The 20,126-nt window shown below is 42.5% G+C and overlaps 1 protein-coding gene across 2 annotated transcripts in view; it reads left to right on the top strand.

Annotated features, from left to right (window-relative positions):
* Positions 1-17,791, top strand: part of CNKSR3 (CNKSR family member 3) — an 83,445-nt gene extending 65,654 nt beyond the window's left edge. The window contains exons 6-13 of one of the 2 annotated variants that reach the window (XM_047858603.1): positions 1,912-2,031; positions 4,010-4,069; positions 8,916-8,984; positions 9,233-9,466; positions 10,172-10,296; positions 12,876-13,084; positions 13,584-13,673; positions 16,447-17,791. In XM_047858603.1, the coding sequence (XP_047714559.1) occupies positions 1,912-2,031; positions 4,010-4,069; positions 8,916-8,984; positions 9,233-9,466; positions 10,172-10,296; positions 12,876-13,084; positions 13,584-13,673; positions 16,447-16,745 (1,206 nt within the window). In that variant the 3' untranslated portion in view covers positions 16,746-17,791. The remainder of the gene's footprint in view (positions 1-1,911; positions 2,032-4,009; positions 4,070-8,915; positions 8,985-9,232; positions 9,467-10,171; positions 10,297-12,875; positions 13,085-13,583; positions 13,674-16,446) is intronic. The other variant, XM_047858604.1, reaches the window with a different exon arrangement.
* The last annotated feature ends 2,335 nt before the right edge of the window (positions 17,792-20,126 follow it).

Raw genomic sequence — 20,126 nt, 5'->3', positions numbered from 1 at the left:
ATAGGCTAAACAAATTGAGGGAAGGTAAGAAGTGTCACTTCTTGGATTCTCCCCCTTGGGGGAAAAAAAATCACTCTTTGGAATTTCCTGATTTCCTTGGTGGTTTGATTTTGAAAGGTTAGATGAATCTGGGGGAAACAACAACACGTAACCACCACTTCATGGGGATCTTCATGTCTCAAAACGTTCACGTCGTCAGTGTTTGGGGTCAGAGAATGTGAACCACCACTAAAAAGATGGTTACCCCTAAATGTAAAATACAAATCTATGCATCTCCTGGATGATAACAGGAGAAAAATCTAGGTTGACCTTGCGTTTGCTGGTGAGTTTTTAGATCCAATACCAAAGGCACAATCCGTGAAAGAAAAACCGATAGGACAGATCTCATTGAAATGGAAAACTCTGCTCCATGAAATGCAGTGCTAAGAGAATGGAAAGACAAGCCACAGACTGGGAGCAAGTAGTTTTAAAAGGATAAAGGATTTGTATCCAAAATATACAAAGAACTGTGAAACTCAACAGCGAGGAAACAACCCAGTTAAAAAGTGGGCAAAAGATGTGAACAGACATCTCACCAAAAAGGTGCACAGCTGACAAATCAGTATAGGAAAGATGTTCAGCATCGTGTTTCATCAGGGGAATTGCCAATTAAAACACCAGTGAGATACTATACACACCTGTTAGAATAACTGAAATCCAAAACATGACAACACCAAATGCTGGCAAGGATGTGGAGCAGTTGGCACTCTTGGTCATTGCTGGTGGGAACACAACGTGGTACGGTCACCTTGGAAGGCACTGTGGCCATTTCTTACAAAACCAAGCAGATGCTCACCCCACGATCTAGCAGTTGTACCCAATGAATTAAAAACTTACGTCCGCAAAAACCTGTACAGAATGTTACAACAGCTTCATTCCTTAAGGCTGCAACTTGGAAGCAGTCAAGATGTCCTCCAGTGAGTGACCAGATAAACATCCAGACGATAGACTGTTACTGAGCAATAAAAAGAAATGATCGAAAAGCCATGAAAAGATATGGAAGAACCTTAAATTCATATCACCAAGTGAAAGAAGCCCGTCTGAAAAGGCTACATATTGTATGATTCTAATTATTTGACATTCTGGAAGAGGCAAAAACCACAAAGTCAGTAAAAAGACCAGTGATTGCCAAGGGTTCATAGTGGGGGAGGGCGGGAGAGATGAATAGATAGGACGGGGGTTTTAGGTAGTGAAAGTGTTCTGTGTGATACCGTAGAGGTGGATAGACGGTGTGCATTTGTTGAAAACCACAGAACTATATACCACAAAGAATGAACCCTAATGTCAACTACGGACTTTTGTTAGTAATAAGGTACCAATTTTTGGTTCATCGGTTGTAACAAATGTACCACACTAAGGCCAATGTTTTTATATCTTATTATTAACCCTGTTATAACTGTATTGGAAATTGGGGTGGGGTGGGAAGGAAGCACATAGAAACTCTGCACTTTATGCTCAGTTTTTCTGGAAACCTAAAACTGCTTTTAAAATAAAACCTACTCATAAAAAAGCAGGTATAGGCAAAAAAAAAGTAACCTTGTGAATATTTGATATGTATAGAATGTGAGCGATCAGGAAAAAACCACGCAGAGGCTAGGAATAGATGATTGTCCTTAACTGCCAAACGGGGGTTTCTGTACAGTCTGTGCTCCTAATTCATATAAGAGCTGCGCTCTTTAAACAAAGCTGAAGTGGCACCGTTGCCACGGATCGCAGATACGAAGTCCCAATGCCATGCCTTCGTCAAGTAACATTATTAAAATGATCACCGACCAGAGCTGAAGATTGTAGGTGAAGTGCATTTCTTTAAACTGCACCTGAGATAAACTTGGTTAATGATTGAACCTTTCCTGTGTGCCTCTCCAACTCTAGGTCAAGGTTTTAAATGGCATCTGTGACAAAACAATACGATCTGCTACAGATCCTGTTATGAGCCAGTGTGCGTGTCTGGAGGAAGTTCACCTGCCAAACGTTAAGCCTGGGGAAGGCCTGGTGAGATTCTAGAAACACTTGTTTTCTTCCCAAATAAGAACACATCGCCATTTATTAAACTTTGGGGTTTTTTTTAATGATTCTTTATCGCTCTCACTGTAATTCTGAATAGAATTCAACTAGATTGTCTTCCATTATGTAGTTAGGAATTTGCCATCTCGAACTGTTGATAGGTTTTATGTCTTCAAAGTATACAAATAAATACAGTTTTTAAACTGTATTCTCGTATCTTGAAGGGATTGTTTTAACAGTTTTATTTTTAGGACTTAGTGCGAGGAGGTATAAAACATTTACACAAAGGAAAGATGGTCTCGGGGTACAAAACAACATCTGCTCTGAAAGTGTCTATTAGCACTTAGATGAACGTGAGAAGAGGTGGTTGAAAGAAATGATTTCTTAAAAAAAGTTCAGAACTGTTTCATAAATGATGTATGAGCCCTATTATAATAACAGGCCCCCAGCATACAAACAGGTAGATACCTGGCTTCCTAGATCACAGATCTTGCAGTGCCTAGCATGCATCTGGTGTGATGAATTGCCTGAAAAATTTATTTTTATTTATTTTTTAATGTTTGTGTATTTTTGAGAGAGAGAGAGTGCTCACGTGAGCGTGAGCCGGGGAGGAGTTGGGGGGAGGACTGAGGATCCGAAGCTGATTCTGTGCTGACAGCAGAGAGCCCGATGTGGGGCTCAAACTCAAAAACCACGAGATCATGACCTGAGGTGAAGTCGGATGGCCAGCCAACTGAGCCACCCAGGTGCCCCAGTTTGCTGAAATTTAAGTGGAAAAACCATGAGCCTCCTTGATGAGCTTGTAGAGGCTTTGAGTCTGAGAGAGCTGGGTTTAAATCCAAGTCCTCAAGTGTCCTAACCGCTTTACAGGTCAGTTTCCTCATCTGTCATAAGTGAATAGTAATAATTACTGCCTCACAGAGTTGTGGACGGTGTTCAATGAGATGATGGGTGTCAGGTGCCAGCTGCTGGGGCACAGTTCCTGTCGGTAGTTGGTGGCTGTGCAGATACTGATGAGGATGAGGAAGAGGAGGAGGAGGAAGCATGAAGTAGTCTGTAGGTAGCTGTGGGGAGATACCAAGGCAGTCTCTCTCCTCAGGAAGACAACAATCAACCAGATATCGACAAGCTCACTTTCTTAGCAAGTAGAAATATGCATGTTGAGTGTCAGCATTTGATGAGAGTCCCATTATAGTGTGGTGTAGTTGCTGAGCCGGGCAAGTCCAGGGTCAAGATGATTTCTGAGGAAGATCTACGTTATTGCAAATCTGATACCAGGGTGAGCAACTACTCTTGGCCCAGACTGCGAGATTTTGCTCTTTCCCCTCATCTTATAAAAGTTTCCTAAAAATGTTTTGTACGTGATCTATCCAACGGCGGAAATCTTTCCTCCATGATATGGCATTCACCCCTGAGTTTGCCTGTCAGGCCTGTCAGGAAGAGTGTATCTGTCTTTATGCTTCCCTTAAAATGGAGGCGTGCCTGTTTCTGGTTTACTCCCTAAGTGGTGTTTCTTAATAGTCTTTGTTCATATATCCTGGTCTGGGTTGTTGGTGGCTTCAGTGAGTCACCCCACAATGAGTGCCGATAGCAAATTTATCCGAATACATTGTGTCACCAGACAAAGAAGTGGTCAGGAGAGAACAGTCCCTGTTTGAAATGCCTCATTCATCCTGCACGTCTGAGAAGATGCCTTCTGAGTCCCCAGAGTTATGGCAAAATTCTGTGGGCCCAGTACACAAGTTCTCATACCAAAGAGATCTGGCTTCTGATTTCTCCCACTAGTGTTTCCATTTGTTAGCTCCCCTTCACTGCTTGTGGATCTCGTTTCACAAAGTTTCAGAGTCTTAAAAATGAGTGTTGTTCTGAAGGGATTGCCTTTAATGTTTTATAAGATGAAGTCTCCCTGGCGGCCATGTTTCTAAATGCTGGAGTAATGAGTGAATATATTTGCGACTCCCTCTAGGGCATGTACATCAAATCAACCTATGATGGATTGCACGTGATTACTGGAACCACCGAGAATGTAAGTGCATATCCGTTAAATGTAAAAGCCATTGTGTGTTTAAACAAATTTGACACATAGTCCCTATACTTTTCATTTCAACGTGTGCCTCCTGTTTTATTATCTATAGTGAGAGTAGGGGTGCTGTTTTGTTTATTTCTGTTGCTAGGCACACTGCTTATCACCAGCTGTTGTAAATTTATTATTTAAATTGTCTTTTATTGCTGTTGTTCACATACCTTGCCCGGTTTTTGCCCCCCACCCTTGTTAATTATTCCTGTTGCACCCTGGAAATGTTAACCCATAAATATAAAAACAGTGATATCTTTGTTGTTGAAAATCACTCTTACAGGAACTGGAATTGGTAGCTATATGTGTAAAATACAGTTTTTTTGTTGTTGCTTAATGGAATTTATATGCGTCACCAAAGCAACTATTTCGAGACTGTTTGCACAATGTAGATTCTTTTTATAGAGTTGTGTTTTGTAGTATTTGATATGATATTGAAATTTAGTTCCCCTGCCCCGCACCCTAATCTTTTGAATAGAAAATGCAGGACTGTTTCTACTGTGAGAGTCTTTGTACACTGTTAACTTCCTTTTGGAAATGCTACTACATGAAAGGTTTTTCTTGAGCCCCTCAAACATTTTGAATTTGTAAAAAGTAGAGCTAATTGAATGCTTTCTTTTTTTGCAACTTACAATATGGCTAGTTTTTGGTGACGTTGACACGAAGCTAAAAATGTTTGAATAGCTTCTTGGATCTGTATGAAAGAAGTATGTGTCTGTGAAATTAATCTGCTATTTAATCAACTAAGACAAGAGGAAATAATTCCTAAAAATAGAAGAAATTTGGTAACTGCTTTTCTAATCCGGTGCAAATACATGTTGCATTTTGAACTTCAGCTGCTAGATCTTTAGATAAAATAAAATGGCATGGTCTTTGATGAGGGTTTGTGATGCAAGCTTGATTTTTGTAGCAGGAAAGAAATGGCGTTGCTTAAGGCAGCCAGTGAAATTGAAATAAGTTGTGTGGTTCTGGCAGACGGTGAGTGAGAAGACGGTAGTATCTTGAAGCATTCTCTGTTGAGCGGCGGTGAAAACGCACTGACAAGCAGTAGGAATTTTTATAGCACATCACCCGATCGGCAGTAACAGCACAGGAAACTCTGGTTTTAGGTCAGGGACGGTGCAAAGGAGAAAACACATCACTCGTGACGCAGTTCATCCCTCATCCTTGTCAGACACTTAGCGAATTTCAGCTGAACCATAAACAAGAACATACTCATGGACCATTCATTTCATTGTTTAGGAGCTGGGTGGATTCAGAGGGATGGTGACGGTCATGTGAGTTTTTAAAGAGTTGAAGTTTTGCATCTATCACTTGATAGTGACTGCATTATTTAACAGCCAGACCCGTGTGGTTCCAGACCTTACCGGTCTTCTTAAAGCAGTTTTCATCTTGGATCAGCGTATAGCTCGCTATCATATTACTACCAGAAGGCACACATTTCTCCTCTTCAAACCAACCCCCTTCCTTTGGTTTTAAGGATGAGAGTTGAATGACAGACTGTCAACTTAACAAGCTGCTTTTGAATGACGTGAAAGGTCAAATGTAAGGATCCATTTCCTAGAATTCCTACCAGCCTCATAAGACTGGGTGAGAGATTCAGGGTTGACCTGGATATAGTCGATCCCATACAGGATCAAACAGAAGTCATCCTGGAGACAGGTGGTTTCCATCTTGTTAAAGATGAAAAAAAGGAAAACTTGACTTATCCCATCTGGCAGTCCATTCGAAAGTGTCACTCATTGTTTTCAGTCACTCAGCTTGTGTTCACAGAGTACCTGGAATGTGCTAAATCTTGCAGATGAGGGTGGGAAGTTAGGTAAGAGCCCACTTCTCCAGGGCTTCTGAGTATCTCACCCTAAATGCTGGATATTGTACACATAAATGGCAGTAGAAAGTGAGAGCTCCCGGATGGCTTTCCAGCTAAGCACTTAAGGTTGTTGTGACTTCAGAATCAGAATGTTTTAGTGAAAGCCTAGTATGGTGGGTGGTAGTGGACAGAAATCACCCACTGCATTCCTTTATTTCTCCATCTTGGACTCCAGGCTGCAGCAATGACAGCAGACCATCTTAGGCCTACGGTGCATTTTGGGGTGGGGGGGTGGACATTACCTGAGAAATCAGGATCATTCCAAGGTCAGCCTAACAGTATCTAGTGATTCTCTTTGACTTCTTTTTTGATATTGTTCAACACCTTGAGAGGAGTCTTAACAGGATCCCATCCATACTTCTCTTCCCCACCTCTGAGATGAGGTGGGAATTAGATTAGCCTCTGAAGAATGGATGCATTCTTCTCCGGGTCATCACCCTTCTGCAGAAAACCAGAACAAGCATCATTTTTCAGTAGTCTGGCTCGTGGTGAAGATAGGCAAGAGCCACTGCCCCAGGAAGAATTTTGGTATCAAGCTCTCTCTTTACCAGTGTTCTGCCAAACACATCTCTTAGTCACCTGGTAAGACATTTGAGAAATGAATGCGTGAGGATCCCGAGGAAGGAAAGTCACTTCAGGTCATTTAGGCTTGTTTTTTAAGATTGCATATCTATAAACAGGAACTTCCTGACCTCTGGGTCATCTTTTATAAAGTGAAGATTACCTTAAATGAATCCCTGGCCAGGAAGATTATCTGGGCTGGACTGATTCTTTTTTTTTTCTTTTTTTTTTTTTTTTTAATATTTATTTATTTATTTTGAAAGAGAGCGCAAGCAGGGGAGGGGCAGAGAGAGAGAGGGAGAAGAGTCCCAAGCAGGCTCCACTCTGCCAGCACAGAGTCCGATGCGGGCTCGCTCCCATGAACCAGGAGATCATGACCTGAGCCGAAATCAAGAGTTGGATGCTTAACCAATTCAGCCACCTAGATGCCCCATGGCTAGACTGATTCTGATCAGACTTAGCGAAGTTGGTCTGTAACTGAGGGTTAAGCATCTGACACGCAGGAGCAAAAAGGAGCCTACACTCACTCACTTTTTTCCTTAAGTGTCTCAAGAGAAAGAGACTTGAAATAGACCATCTCCCAGAGGTACCCCCTGTGCTGGTCTCTCAGGTGAGGCACCGCTGGTTGTTATGGTTGCAGGTTAAATGTGTTGAAAAATAATTGTCACAGTTACATGTTGGATCTAGATAAATCAAAGAGATTGTTTCTATAGTTTAATGCTGCTTGCTCATTTCTTGCTGAGCCCATCAGAACAGGTGAGTGAGAAGATCCAGCAAGGATGTCTTGGGTTTAGTTGCTGCCCTCCTGACTTCATTCAAAAGTGCTATCTATTTATCTATATACTTTTTTTTAATGTTTATTTATTTTTGACAGAGAGAGAGAGACAGAGCGTGAGCAGGGGAGGGGCAGTGAGAGGGAGATGCAGAATCCGAAGCAGGCTCCAGGCTCTGAGCTGTCCGCCCAGAGCCTGATGTGGGGCTCGAACTCACAAACTGTGAGATCATGACCTGAGCTAAAGTCAGACGCTTAACCGACTGAGCCACCCAGGCGCCCCAAAAGTGCTATTTTTAAAAAAATAATTATAAATGTGTTTGAAGATTCAATCAGTTACATAAGTTACCAAATAAAATACTCTGGCCTAGATAAGGTATGACTATAATTTGAAATGAAGGGTTTATCCTTTGCTTTTGCTCACAGGCGTTATCTTAAACATGAAGAGTGCTAGTTTCATTGATTGAACAAGAATATTATGAGCAAAATATTTGACAAATAAATTACATCTAGGTATTTATATACACACATATTATTTGGGGGAATAAAAATCTGGACTTCTAATACTGAAAACACACTCATTTAGAAATCAGCATGAGGGGCGCCTGGGTGGCTCAGTTGGTTAAGCGGCTGACTTCGGCTCAGGTCATGATCTCGCGGTCCATGAGTTCGAGCCCCGCGTCAGGCTCTGTGCTGAGAGCTCAGAGCCTGGAGCCTGTTTCAGATTCTGTGTCTCCCTCTCTCTGACCCTCCCCCGTTCATGCTCTGTCTCTCTCTGTCTCAAAAATAAATAAACTTTAAAAAAAAAAAAGAAATCAACGTGAAAATGAAAAAAATTAAAGTCATTTTCTCTGAAGAAATACATTTTCTATTGTCATCGTCTTTCTATTTTAATAGCATTGTGATAATGTGTAAAATAAGGTTGAGTAAACAAGGTTTAATTTTAATAATTGCTTAAAAGGAGATGGGATGACAGAGTTACAGTGATGATCTTTATGTGGTAAGCAGTTGGTCAGCTTTTGTAAAATTAATTTTGATAGGGATATATGTAAGATATTTTTTAAAGTTTATTTATTTATTTTGAGAGAGAGAGAAAGAGGCAGAGTGAGAGGGAGAGAGAGAAGCCCAAGCAGGCTCCATGCTGTCAGCACAGAGCCCTACGCGGGGCTCGATTTCGTGAACTGTGAGATCAGGACCTGAGCTGAAATCAAGAGTCAGACGCTTAACCGACTGAGCCACCCAGGCGCCCCCGTACGATATTTTTTAGGTGAACCAGCAGCTCTTATCAGTTTGTTGTGTCGACAGTGTGTCCCGCTCTTCCTGAGGGGCTAGATGAACCCAGCCGTTGCAGTTGACGGGTGATCTGTACCAGCTGCCCACGCATCAAGTAGGGAAGTCAGGTGTCCACCTGTGGGCCAGACTCTACAGACCGTGTAGTTTCAGGGTCATCTCGTAAGCGCGCCGTGTGATAGTTCTTGAGAAAATCGTGTTCCCGTTGCTCTTTGTCTGCAGAAGAAAGAAGGAAGAAGAAATAGAAGCAGAAAGAAATAGAGGGTTGAAAAACTAAGACAGGTCTCTGTGTTTGTTCTTAATAGTCTCCTGCAGACAGATCTCAGAAGATTCATGCTGGTGATGAAGTCATTCAGGTTAATCAGCAAACTGTGGTGAGTTTGTTCATCGAGACGAAGACTTTTAATATTCCCCTCTAGAACTTTCAACTAAATCCAAAGCCATTTTGCTTGAATTTTTTTTAATTTGCAATTTATATCCAATTTTCCGTAATTTTAAGTAGTGCTAAGATGAACATCTTGGTGTCTATTTGCTCGCTCCTGATTTCCTTGAAATAAATTCATAACTTTGATTTTTCATTATTCCTGAGTGAGTCCGTTTTCCTCATTTTCCTTCTTTGAAGGTGGGATGGCAGCTGAAAAATCTGGTGAGGAAGTTGAGGGAGAATCCTACTGGCGTCGTATTACTGCTTAAGAAGCGTCCCACGGGCTCTTTCAACTTTACCCCTGCCCCCCTGAAAAACCTACGGTGGAAACCACCGCTGGTGCAGGTATCCGTTACTGGTTGTGAACTTCACCTGGTGTCAGCACGTGAACAGCGTCATCGTTGTTGGCCTCCAGAAGTGACAAAATTGAAGGTCTCACCCAAGATTTTAAAAAATAGGTCCTTCGAGACCAATAACATGATTAAAATTAAGCTGCCAGGATTTAAAGTTTTTAAAATTAACTTATATGTATGTGTATATGTATATATAATACTAAATAGCATAGAGTTGTGTACTTCCTGTGTGGCAAGCAGTGAGCTAAGCCTGTTATGTGTATTGTGTCACTTAAGTCACCCAATGTTGGTACTGTTCTTGTCCCCATTGATTCCCATCTTTATAGATGAGGCACAGAGAAGTTGAGTGGTTTGCCCAGAGATACACAGCTAATAAGAGCCATAGCCAGAATAGTACCCAGACCGAGTCCCAAGCCCATGCTCCTCGTCAGGGATAGCATCGTTAGCGGTTTGTATGAACTAACACAATCTGCTCGGCAGCCCTGTGCAGGACCTCCTGCCAGCATGGCTGGTTTTTGAGGAGGAAACTGAGGCATGGTATTTAAGTGATTTGCTCAGAGCTAGAATTCTGACCTGGCTCCCAAGCCTCTACTTTTTACTGTGCTTCCAGTCTTTCAAAACTTCCAGTTAATTCTGACTGTCTCAGAGAATACAAATGGAGTGTCGCTAATGGCTGTGAACACACGAATGACCTCAGTCCCCGGTGTTGCTTTTGGGGAAGGAGAGTTAACTAAGAATAATCTCTTAAGTTCACTTCCACCCCTTGCACTGGCTTCCGTTTCAGACCTCACCTCCACCCACAACAACCCAGTCCCCTGAAAGCACAATGGATACCTCACTGAAGAAGGAGAAGCCCGCCATCTTGGATCTTTATATCCCTCCTCCACCAGCCGTTCCCTACTCGCCCCGGTAGGTCACTGTTCCTGTTGGCGGTGTGCGCGTCTCCTGTGCCTGGAGATTCTCAGTGGTGGTGTGCAGGCTGTGAGGGTCTGGAGGGGAGAAGTTGCTGAACTCCTGTGTGACAGCAGGGAGTCCTGAGATTGCAGTTTTCACAAGTGTGATCCTGGGTGTGGGCGTGGGAGGGCTGAGTGAAGGGGGTCAAAAGGTCCCAACTTCTAGTTATAAGATAAATAAGCTGTGGGATGTAATGTACAGCACGGTGACTGTAGTTAACAGTATTCTATTTTGTATTTGAAAGTTGCTGAGAGAGGACATTTGTAAAGTTCTCATAGCAAGAAAAAGAATTTGTAACTATGTGAGGTGATGGATGTTAATGGAACTATTTATGGTGATCATTTCACACTATGTATGCATATCAAGTCCTTATGTTGTACACCTACAACTAATACAATGTTACATGTCAACTATATCTTAATAAAACTGGGGAACATGTGTGATCCTTTAGGTGGAAATGTAGGCATGGATCCAGGGTTCACGGGTCTTGACGCTGTGCGGTTATGTGGGAGCGGGCTCTTTGTGAAAGCGTGTGCTCCAGGAATACGTTGTTTTGGCTCCTCCTGGGATGTGAGAAGGGGCTGTTTGGGGATCCCTGAAGCTGAAGTTTCATTAGGTATTAGGTAAATCATCTCTGGGGGGGAAGATAATAAATATTTTTGGGACATAAATTACGGTTACAGCTTTGTTTTGCTGAGAGAGACGTGTTCTTCATGGGACTTAAAAAATGTGAATGTAGGTATGATGCTCTGTATTTGTGCATGCATGTGTACTTGTGTGTGCCTATTATAAATTCTAAAAGTCGGTGCCCTCTTAATTGTTACATGGTCAAATTAGCTGCTATATAGAGGATCATTTAGGTGTGAAATATAAGTTTATTTATATCAGTTGACGTATTTACAGAGATTTTGGCTCATTTATTCAACGTATACTTACTGAGTATAGGGCCAGAATCACCAACTTACACAAAACAGATGTGGTTCTTGCCCACAGAGAACTGCCAATGTCGTAGTCAACTGTTCAAGAGTAAATTGAGAACTATATAATTATGCTATAATATTTCATAAGACAAACTTCAGGCTGAATTTAACAGTGATATATTACTTTATATTGGAGCTTTTTGTTGGTTTGTTTTTGTTTTAAGCTAGTATTTGATTCTATTGTGTCTCTCCCGTGGGCGCAAAGAAGAATTAACATCATTTTCCTCTCCCTGGTTTTGGGTTGCCCGGAACTTAGTACAGTATACAGAACTTCTCTTAGGCGATCAGAGGCATTCTGGTTAGTAGACGGAACTCTTCCCTGCATTCACAGACCAGAGCCATGTGGTCGCAGGATGTTAAGTGTATTTAAAGTGACAAGTACTTGCCTTTGCACACGGAGAACACAGTTTCACTCATGACCAGGGCATAGGTTGTTTCAGCAGAATCTGGGAGGTCCCCCCCAAACCCCCAACTCTGAATGTTCCCATCTGGGTCTCAGCAAAGGGTCACAGAAGCAGTGGTAGGAAAAAGGTCACGTACATAGTAAAGGGGAAAGGGAAGTGGGGCTTTTTATCTGCTTGGGGGGACACACACGCGCACTCACACGAGCACACATGTACACACACACACGTACACACCATCAATGAAGGAGACTTTCTGAGGAATGAACCCTGCAAATGGTTATGGAGAGTGAGTGGCTGAGTCTTGAAAGCTTTGTGGATGGGGAAGTTAAATTCCAGGTTTGAAAGTATAGAAGGAGATGGGCTCATAGGAGGGAAAGGGGTACACACAGGTGGGAGGTTCATTGGAAATAGCAAGGAGGCAAAGCTGATCTTGAGATCGGTTTTGGACTCAGTTGCTGTTGTATTTTGTCTAGTAGTTTTTGCAAGATCACCTAATAGAATTTTCTAAATGCAAAAAATTTAACTAGTAACTTGGATTCAACTAAAATTAATTTCAAGTTTTATGAAAGCTGACATTTAAAAAGAATTAAGTTGGAATGGTTAATCCAACACTTGCTAGTTTCTGTGCTGAGTTCAGAAAATAGACACCCTCCGTTGGGAATTATAAAGGCGCCTTTGTGTTTTTTGACATAATTTTCAAATCTAACAATTCCATTACACATCAAGTGTCTTCTTTGCTGGATCTTGGCAGAGATACTGCTTTAGGCATCAGAAAAATGGCTCTATATACCCTAACTAGTGATTTCTGTAAGAAATAGGAGATTTCAGTTATAGGATAGAAGTACAGGGAAACCAGAGCTGTCTTTTCAAAGGTGTATTTCTGCTGCTTAAACATCTATGAAAAAAAATTTCATTTTCCTTTATTTAGTAGGATCATGCTATTTACTCTTATTTAATAGGATATCTGTTAAGGGGGTGTTTACTGAGGGGGTTACTGAGATTGAAAAAGTAATGTTTTTTTTTTTTTCCTTCCAGTGGAAAGGAAGATTTAAATTGTCTTATGTGTATGTACTGGAGGAAGTATCTCCTGTAATTCATCTGTATGAGAGGACCTTTGTAAGCAACCTAATTATTGCCCACTGTCTTCCAGGGATGAGAACGGGAGTTTTCTTTATGGAGGATTCAGTAAGTGTAAACAGCCCTTGCCTGGACCTAAGGGCTCAGAGTCCCCAAATTCCTTCTTGGACCAGGAGAGCCGAAGACGGAGATTTACCATCGCTGATTCTGATCAGTTGCCCGGGTATTCGGTGGAAACCAATATTCTGCCCACAAAAATGAGAGAGAAAACACCGTCTCATGGTACATTTCTGGGTGTTTGTTTTGTTCTGCCATTTGTTTTCACTTCCCTCCCCGCCCCCTTCCTTATTTGGAACCGTTGGATGAATTTGGCAGACTTGAAGGGTAATCTGAGGAAAACATAAACCTCAATGAAATTCTAAGTATGAGACCTTTATTCATCTCTCTCAAGTGAAGCCTTGTTGAATCATTACTCTCTGCCTGGCATCAAAGCCCAGCGGAGTGAGATCATGTTACCGTTTTAACTTTCAGTGCCTGCGTTTTAGCTTGGAGCTGCTTTGCTCTGTAGACACACAACACTTAAGTGCAGCCCGCCTCTGTCCTAATCGCTTGCTGTGGAAATATGATGCTTTAAAATACTTTACTTATTTTAAAATAATGTTCTTGCTTATGGGTACGTGAGTGTGATATGGGGGAGTCTTAAGTTATAAATAAAAGGAAAGAGTCTCTGAAGTCCCCCAAAGTCTGACAACTTACCACGTTCCTTCCCCTTCCTCCAAAGGCAAGCCCCGGCCTTTGTCCATGCCTGCAGACGGGAGCTGGATGGGGATCGTGGACCCTTTTGCCAGACCTCGAGGTCATGGGAGGAAGGGTAAGTTTAAGCAAACCAAAAAACACCCAACAGGAGTCAAAAGAGCCGGGGCCTTTGTTGCAACCCTCTTCCTCGCTGTCCTGTAATAACCGCGTAGAGGACCTGGCCTGAGTCCCGTCTTCTCATCTCTGAAGTCGGGGTGCTGAATCTCTAAGGCCCTGCCTGTTTCTGGAATGGCAGAATTATATACTCCTAGTTAGTGCCTATGAATCTCCTAATTAGCATCGTGTGCTTTAAAAGGCTGTGGAGGGGCGCCTGGGTGGCTCAGTCGGTTAAGCGTCTGACTTGGGCTCAGGTCATGAGCTCACAGTTCGTGAGTTTGAGCTCCACATCGGGCTCTGTACCGACAGCTCAGAGCCTGGAGCCTGTTTTGGATTCTGTGTCTCCCTCTCTCTCTGCCCCTCCCTGACTCATGCTCTATTTCTCTCTCTCTCAAAAATAAATAAAACATTTAAAAAAGTTGTTTTAATGGGCTGTGGACATTGATGGTCTGTAAGTTTCTAAATAAGTAGAAATCTACGTTATTCACTAAGCAATCTCATTCTGAATTTTATGACTATTATTTTTGGAATCTCTTTGATTTTTAGTGAATAGACATGGATTTTTTTTTCCCTCCCTAAATCCTTCTTGTGTTAAAGAGTAATTACCATTGGAAAATAAATTGTGTGAATTCCTCTTGTAATCAAAGTTACTGGTTATTACACTAGTCTTGAGGGAAACGTTTTTAAATAAATTCTTATTTTTTTTGCCAAATGATTTGATTATCAGCACTGGCAAGACATTCTAGCATTGTTCGTGTGTTGCTGAAACAAAGAATAGGTGACAAGTTCAAGTGGAGTAGACCTTAGATAGTCAAAGAAAGAAGAAAAAAGTTCTGGAGGCTCAACTTCCCAAGTGGTCAGCCCCTCACTGGGGTTGGAGGAGGAGGGAGGGTCAGCCCCTCCCTGAGACCTGGTAGAGTTTGTCACTTAGGTGTCCGAATCACTTGGAAAAGGGAGATGTCTGTGTCAGGTCCTAGATACCCTTAATTGGCATGTGAAAATCTGTGGAGCAGTCAGCAGGTGGCAGGCCTGTCCTTTGTTTAGATTTAGAAACTTCAACATATTCGTTGCCATTCTCTTAGGTTTTTAATCCCCAGTTTAGCCCTTTATTTCCTGTTAGTATTGAGAGATAGAGGTGATGGGAGAGTTAAGCCCGGAAACGGAGACGCACTTGACCTCCTATCTCACCTTCTGTATTTTTGTTGTATGATCATTTTAGAATGAAAAGATGTCTATCTGCACAAGGGGCACTTAAAAGAAAAAGCCACTTTATTGAGAGAGAAGTCACATACCATACATCTGCTCGCTCTGTTGAGTGTACAATTCAGAGGTTTTTCATTCATTCACAGAGCTGTGTGTCCATCAGCACTAATTCCAGAATATTTTATCACCTGCAAGTTGTCGTTCCCCATTCCCTCCTTCCTTAGCTCCTGGCAGCTGCTAATCTACTTTCTGTCTCTACGGATCTTCCTACTCTCAACATTTCAGATAAATAGACTCCTATGATACGTGGTTCTTTGAATATGGGCACTTTTTTTTTTTCAAGTTCATTTATTTTGAGAGAGAGAAAAAGCACGAGTCAGGGAAGGGCAGAGAGAAAGGGAGAGAGAGAGAGTCCCAAGCAGGCTGAGCACTGTCAGCACAGAGCCCAATGCGGGGCTTGAACCCACAAATTGCAAGATCATGACTTGGGCCAGAGGCTCAGAGCCACCCAGGCTCCCCGACAACAGGCACTTCCTGAAAGTAACTTCCGCTTCAAATACAAAAGCAAAACAAGTACATTGAAAAACATCTAGAAGGTACGAGAACATAAAACTCAACTGTAATCTGCTTCCCCAACCTAGAAATAATCACTCCGTTTTCTAATGTTACACACTTAGAAAAAAGGTGCGAAGTGGCAGAAACAGGTGTTTGACAATACTGTGAAAGGTGACTGTTATTTAAAACATGGGTATTTTCTATAATGCCTGCATTTGGCAGTCCATCTTGTGGCCGTAGCACATATTTATTTGGTCTGCTGTTGTTGGACATGTAGCTTATTTTTGTGCCCCCCCGCCCCATCCCACAATTATGAATGATACTTCAATAAGCATCTTGTACACAGATCTTTGTACATTTTTAGGAACAGAATTTCGGGGTCAAAAGAATGCTACATGTTGCCAAGGTGCCCTGCATTTTAGGTGTCTATTCAGTTTCTTAACTACCCCCTACCCCCATCCCAGGAGCTGCCTGTTGGCATTTAGGCCGGGACCATTCTTCCTGGTTCGGAAATGTCTTAAGGATTGCGGAGCGTGAGAATCTTTGAATGCTATCTGCTAAAAGTGAAGAGTGCTGGCCTCTTCCTGGAGGGTGACAGTCAAAGGCACCCCTACCTTTCTAAGTTCTCTACGCTTCAGAGTAAGAACCACCGTTCTGGACGTGCTGCAGGCCTTGAACAAGGACAGATGGAGAAGGGGTGATAGAATGATACAGCCCTTTCACTCTGGTTATGAAAGTTCTTAACACTGGTAAGGAAGTGAGGGCCCTCTGCTCTGCCTTTGTGTTGCCTCTCAGGAGTGAAAGCAGCCTATGATGGACTCCTTCCATTTCTGCTCTCTGAGCATCCAGTGGGGGTGGGCCTGGCTGTCTGTGAGGCGCCATAGCCCATCCCTGGGAGGAGGGCATCAGAGGTCTGAGCAGGCCGAGCAGTGGATGGTTATTTTAATGGACTTGTGGGCCTTGTCTGAAAACAGGTGAGGACGCCCTCTGCCGGTATTTCAGCAATGAGCGGATCCCTCCCATCATCGAAGAAAGCTCCTCACCCACATACCGTTTCTCAAGGCCCACAGCAGAGAGGCAGCTGGTCCGAGGCGCAGACTATGTCCGAGGGAGCAGGTGCTACATCAGTTCAGATCTCCACAGCAGTGCCACGATTCCATTCCAGGAGGAAGGGACCAGAAAGAAGCCGGTGGCCGCGGCGGCCAAGTCCTCCTCTACAGAACCGTCCCTGCTGGTCAGCTGGTTTACCCGCCTGAAACTGTTGACTCACTGAGCCCTGCCCTCCCTGGACTCTTCCCTGTCTCCTGTTCCCAAGTGCCTTGCTTCCTCAGTTGACAACCTCTTCTGGTTTTCATCCACAGTATTACGTAGTGACCTTATGCAATTTCATTGTTGTTTTTTTCTTTTGGAAGTTGTATACTGACCTTCTTGGAATCTCAAAGTCATTGGGTGGGAACAGATCCAGAGGATCTTAGGTGTTGGCTTGTGGAGGCAGGAGAGAAATGAGTAGAGTCGGCTTTTCTTGCTTCCTTAGAGTTGGAACACAGAGATGCTATATAAACTGGGGCCTTGGCCAGGGATGGTATGGCCATTATGAGGCCATTGTCAGCTTGGGAGGTGGGGCTAAAATTGGTGGCCGTTGTCACACAGATGTGTTGGTTTGTGGTCCAGCTTCTTCACCTGAAAGAAAGCCAAGGGAGAAAACATTTTTGTGTTGATTTTTCAAGCTATGTACTGTATTCGTAAGTGTAGCAGCTTTGACTTTGAAATAACATGTAGCATGTATTTCATGCTGTTTCAAAGAAGTGGGTTAAGTGTAGGCCTGTTACACTTGGTCATACCCTTGTCATAACCATCTCCATAGATAAGTCAATTAATGCAGAAACACGTGAACACATTTAGATAGGGCTTATTACACACAAAGAAGTTCACGGTTATTTGTGAGGGGGATGTTATACGTTATTGTCTTTAAGGGAAAGAAGCTATAAGATTTGCTGACAGCCAAAGTATCATGCAGAAAAATGAAGCAACAATATTTAGGTTTATGAGAGATACATCAGTTTGCATTTTGACTGTTTAATGCCTGTCTTCCAGAAAAAAAAAAGGCAATTCTTCAAAATTGTACATATTTGCTAAATAGAAATCTCTTGGAAAGTCTCACGGTCACTCATCTTCAACTAGCATCAGGTATTTTGGAAAAGTGTGTCTGGATATTAACTCTTGTTTAAACTGAATGTATGATATTTTGTTAGAACAGAAAAGTACTATCTTGTTAATTTAAGTGTTTTAAATATAGTTGTATATTTTTCTTACTCTTAGTCACATGTAATTTGAAATATCTTTGTTTTGCGTCTTACATGAAGTTAATGAAAAAGAGTGTTCAAGGTGTTTTCAGATTTATAAGTGACCACTGTGGCCGATGCCAGTGTGGGCGCTATCGTTAAAAAACAAAATAAACCTTCCCAAGCATTTTGGGATTTTTATGGATTAGAACTGGGGGGGCGTTGAGGACACGCGGTACAGTAACATTACATTTGGGAACTTTTCTGAGGTATGTTCCTGGGCAGAGCTGGTATCCCTTCCTCAAAAACATGCCCCTCCCCACACACACCCCTCGAATTGTTTACTTTGCTGAACTGCCTGAAATTCAACAAATTAGAGATTTCCCGGAGTTACTAAACATCTTCCTTTTAGAATGCCTCTGGTGGGGCTAAAGGGATTGCATTCAGTCCGGCTCTTTTCCTGTCGGCCTCTGAGGGAGTTTCAGCAGAAGGAGGCTGAAATGTGTGATTCTGAGGCTTGGAATGTGTGATTCATTGGGTGCTTTAAATACAGTGTAAGGGCCGAGCACGGGGGTGCGGGAGGTCTGGTAACGGGGCTCTGGAGACTAGCAGGCAGCTATGGAAAAGGAGGAGCACCAGCCCTGGCCCATTTTACCGTTAGCTTGGGCTGGCTTTATGCCCAGAGCAGGGGATGGCAACACTTCCTCTCCCTCCCTGGAGTTAGGAGGGTTCTTAGTGCTGAAGTGCAGCTGGGGAATGAGTTAAGTAAATTTTGGAGGTCTTAGCTGGAGGTTGGCCCCCTTTGGAGAAAATGCCACTTGTGATCAAATGACCGTGCTCAAAATGCGTTTTTCAGACGTCAGTCTTAACTATATAGGTGGTGCCCAACTTCAGTGACTGCACAGGTTTTTTGTTGTTGTTGTTGTTGTTGTTGTTCCCTCAAGCCCTGATGGAAGACCAGAGAAGTTTCTGGGTCCTCTACCTTCGTTCAGTCAGGTGCCACAGCCTCGTCTTTATTTTTATTTGGGGTTTTCTCCTGAATTGTGTTTGAGAAATGGATTAACTGCTAAAAAAAAAAAAAAAAAGTGTGTATCTCTACTGTTGAGATACATAAACAGTAGTTTAATACTAATTTCTTAGAAATGACATGGAAACTGCTCACCTCCATAGTCATTTAATGGTGAACATGTGCCAGCAAATGAAGATGTGGAATGATACTTTTCGACATGAAACATTAAAATAGTGATTATTTTTTTTAACTCTACCAGACCCAACTCAACACCCAGCCCTTTTTGTAATAAATATTTTACAACATGACTACAGTCATCAACTAAGAATCATGGATGATAAAACCTATGTTCGCACATAAAAGCATCACCTGCATTCACTTTCACTATTCCAAAATGAAATTAATAGGTAATATAACCAGCCTCTATACACACATATCAATCTAATGTTCTAAATGAAATATAAACAGATATGAACATTTTATAGTGAAATAATGATTTTACTATGTAAATATGGTCACATGATTATATTACAACATGTGTGGAAATAATGAAACAAGGCACGTACCTGCGTCCTCAGATAGTATCGCTGTGAATACGGCAGGTACGAACGGAGACCGGTAGCAGGTGTGCTGTGTTGGCGACTCCATACCAGGAACAGATTGATGTCAGTGATAGGATTTTCTAGAATGTGGCCAATTATTGACGAAGCTGTAGATGGAACAGAAGTCTGTGAGAGCTGCGCCCATGTAGTGCTTACTGGGTGCCCAGCGTTGTTCTAAACACTTCCCTAACCATTTTATGAGGTGAGTGTCACTGTTCTTCCCATTTTACGAACGAGGGAGGCATCCGAGGGTAGACTGCTGATAGCCGCAGAGCTGGGATTAAAATCGAAGCAATCTAGCTCTGCCCAACTTGTGCATAACCACTTCACTGGACAAGTTTCTCTCAATTTGTGGAGTAATTGCTGGAAATTCCAACACCTATTCAAACTGGACTAAAAATTCCCTGTGTGGTTATAGATAAAATGAGATTATAGACCCAGATAATTCTAAACTGGGTTTCCATCTCCATGAACTGCTCGGTGGCACAGTCGAAGGCTGTGCTGATGGGAAACTGGATCCAACCAGTCGGGCTCAGGCAGCACTGGGTCCCACCTGTTGGACGCCAGTAGTGAGGCTCCCCATCACATGTCCCAAACTGCCTCTAGGACGAGGTACTGTCCTCTTGAGAACAAGCGATTTAAAAGCAATTCTGTTGTCGTCATTGAGTGTTTCGGTCTTTATGCTATATCCTTGCCCGCTGTCTATCTCTGCTTCTTTCTCCTTGCTTCTCTAAACCCCAAACCTGAAGTTCAAGAATCAG

The sequence above is a fragment of the Prionailurus viverrinus genome, chromosome B2 (genome assembly GCF_022837055.1).
Source record: "Prionailurus viverrinus isolate Anna chromosome B2, UM_Priviv_1.0, whole genome shotgun sequence".
Classification (NCBI taxonomy): Eukaryota; Metazoa; Chordata; class Mammalia; order Carnivora; family Felidae; genus Prionailurus; species Prionailurus viverrinus.
The sequence above is the reverse complement of the archived record's forward strand: the minus strand, read 5'-3'. Positions and strand labels throughout refer to the sequence as shown.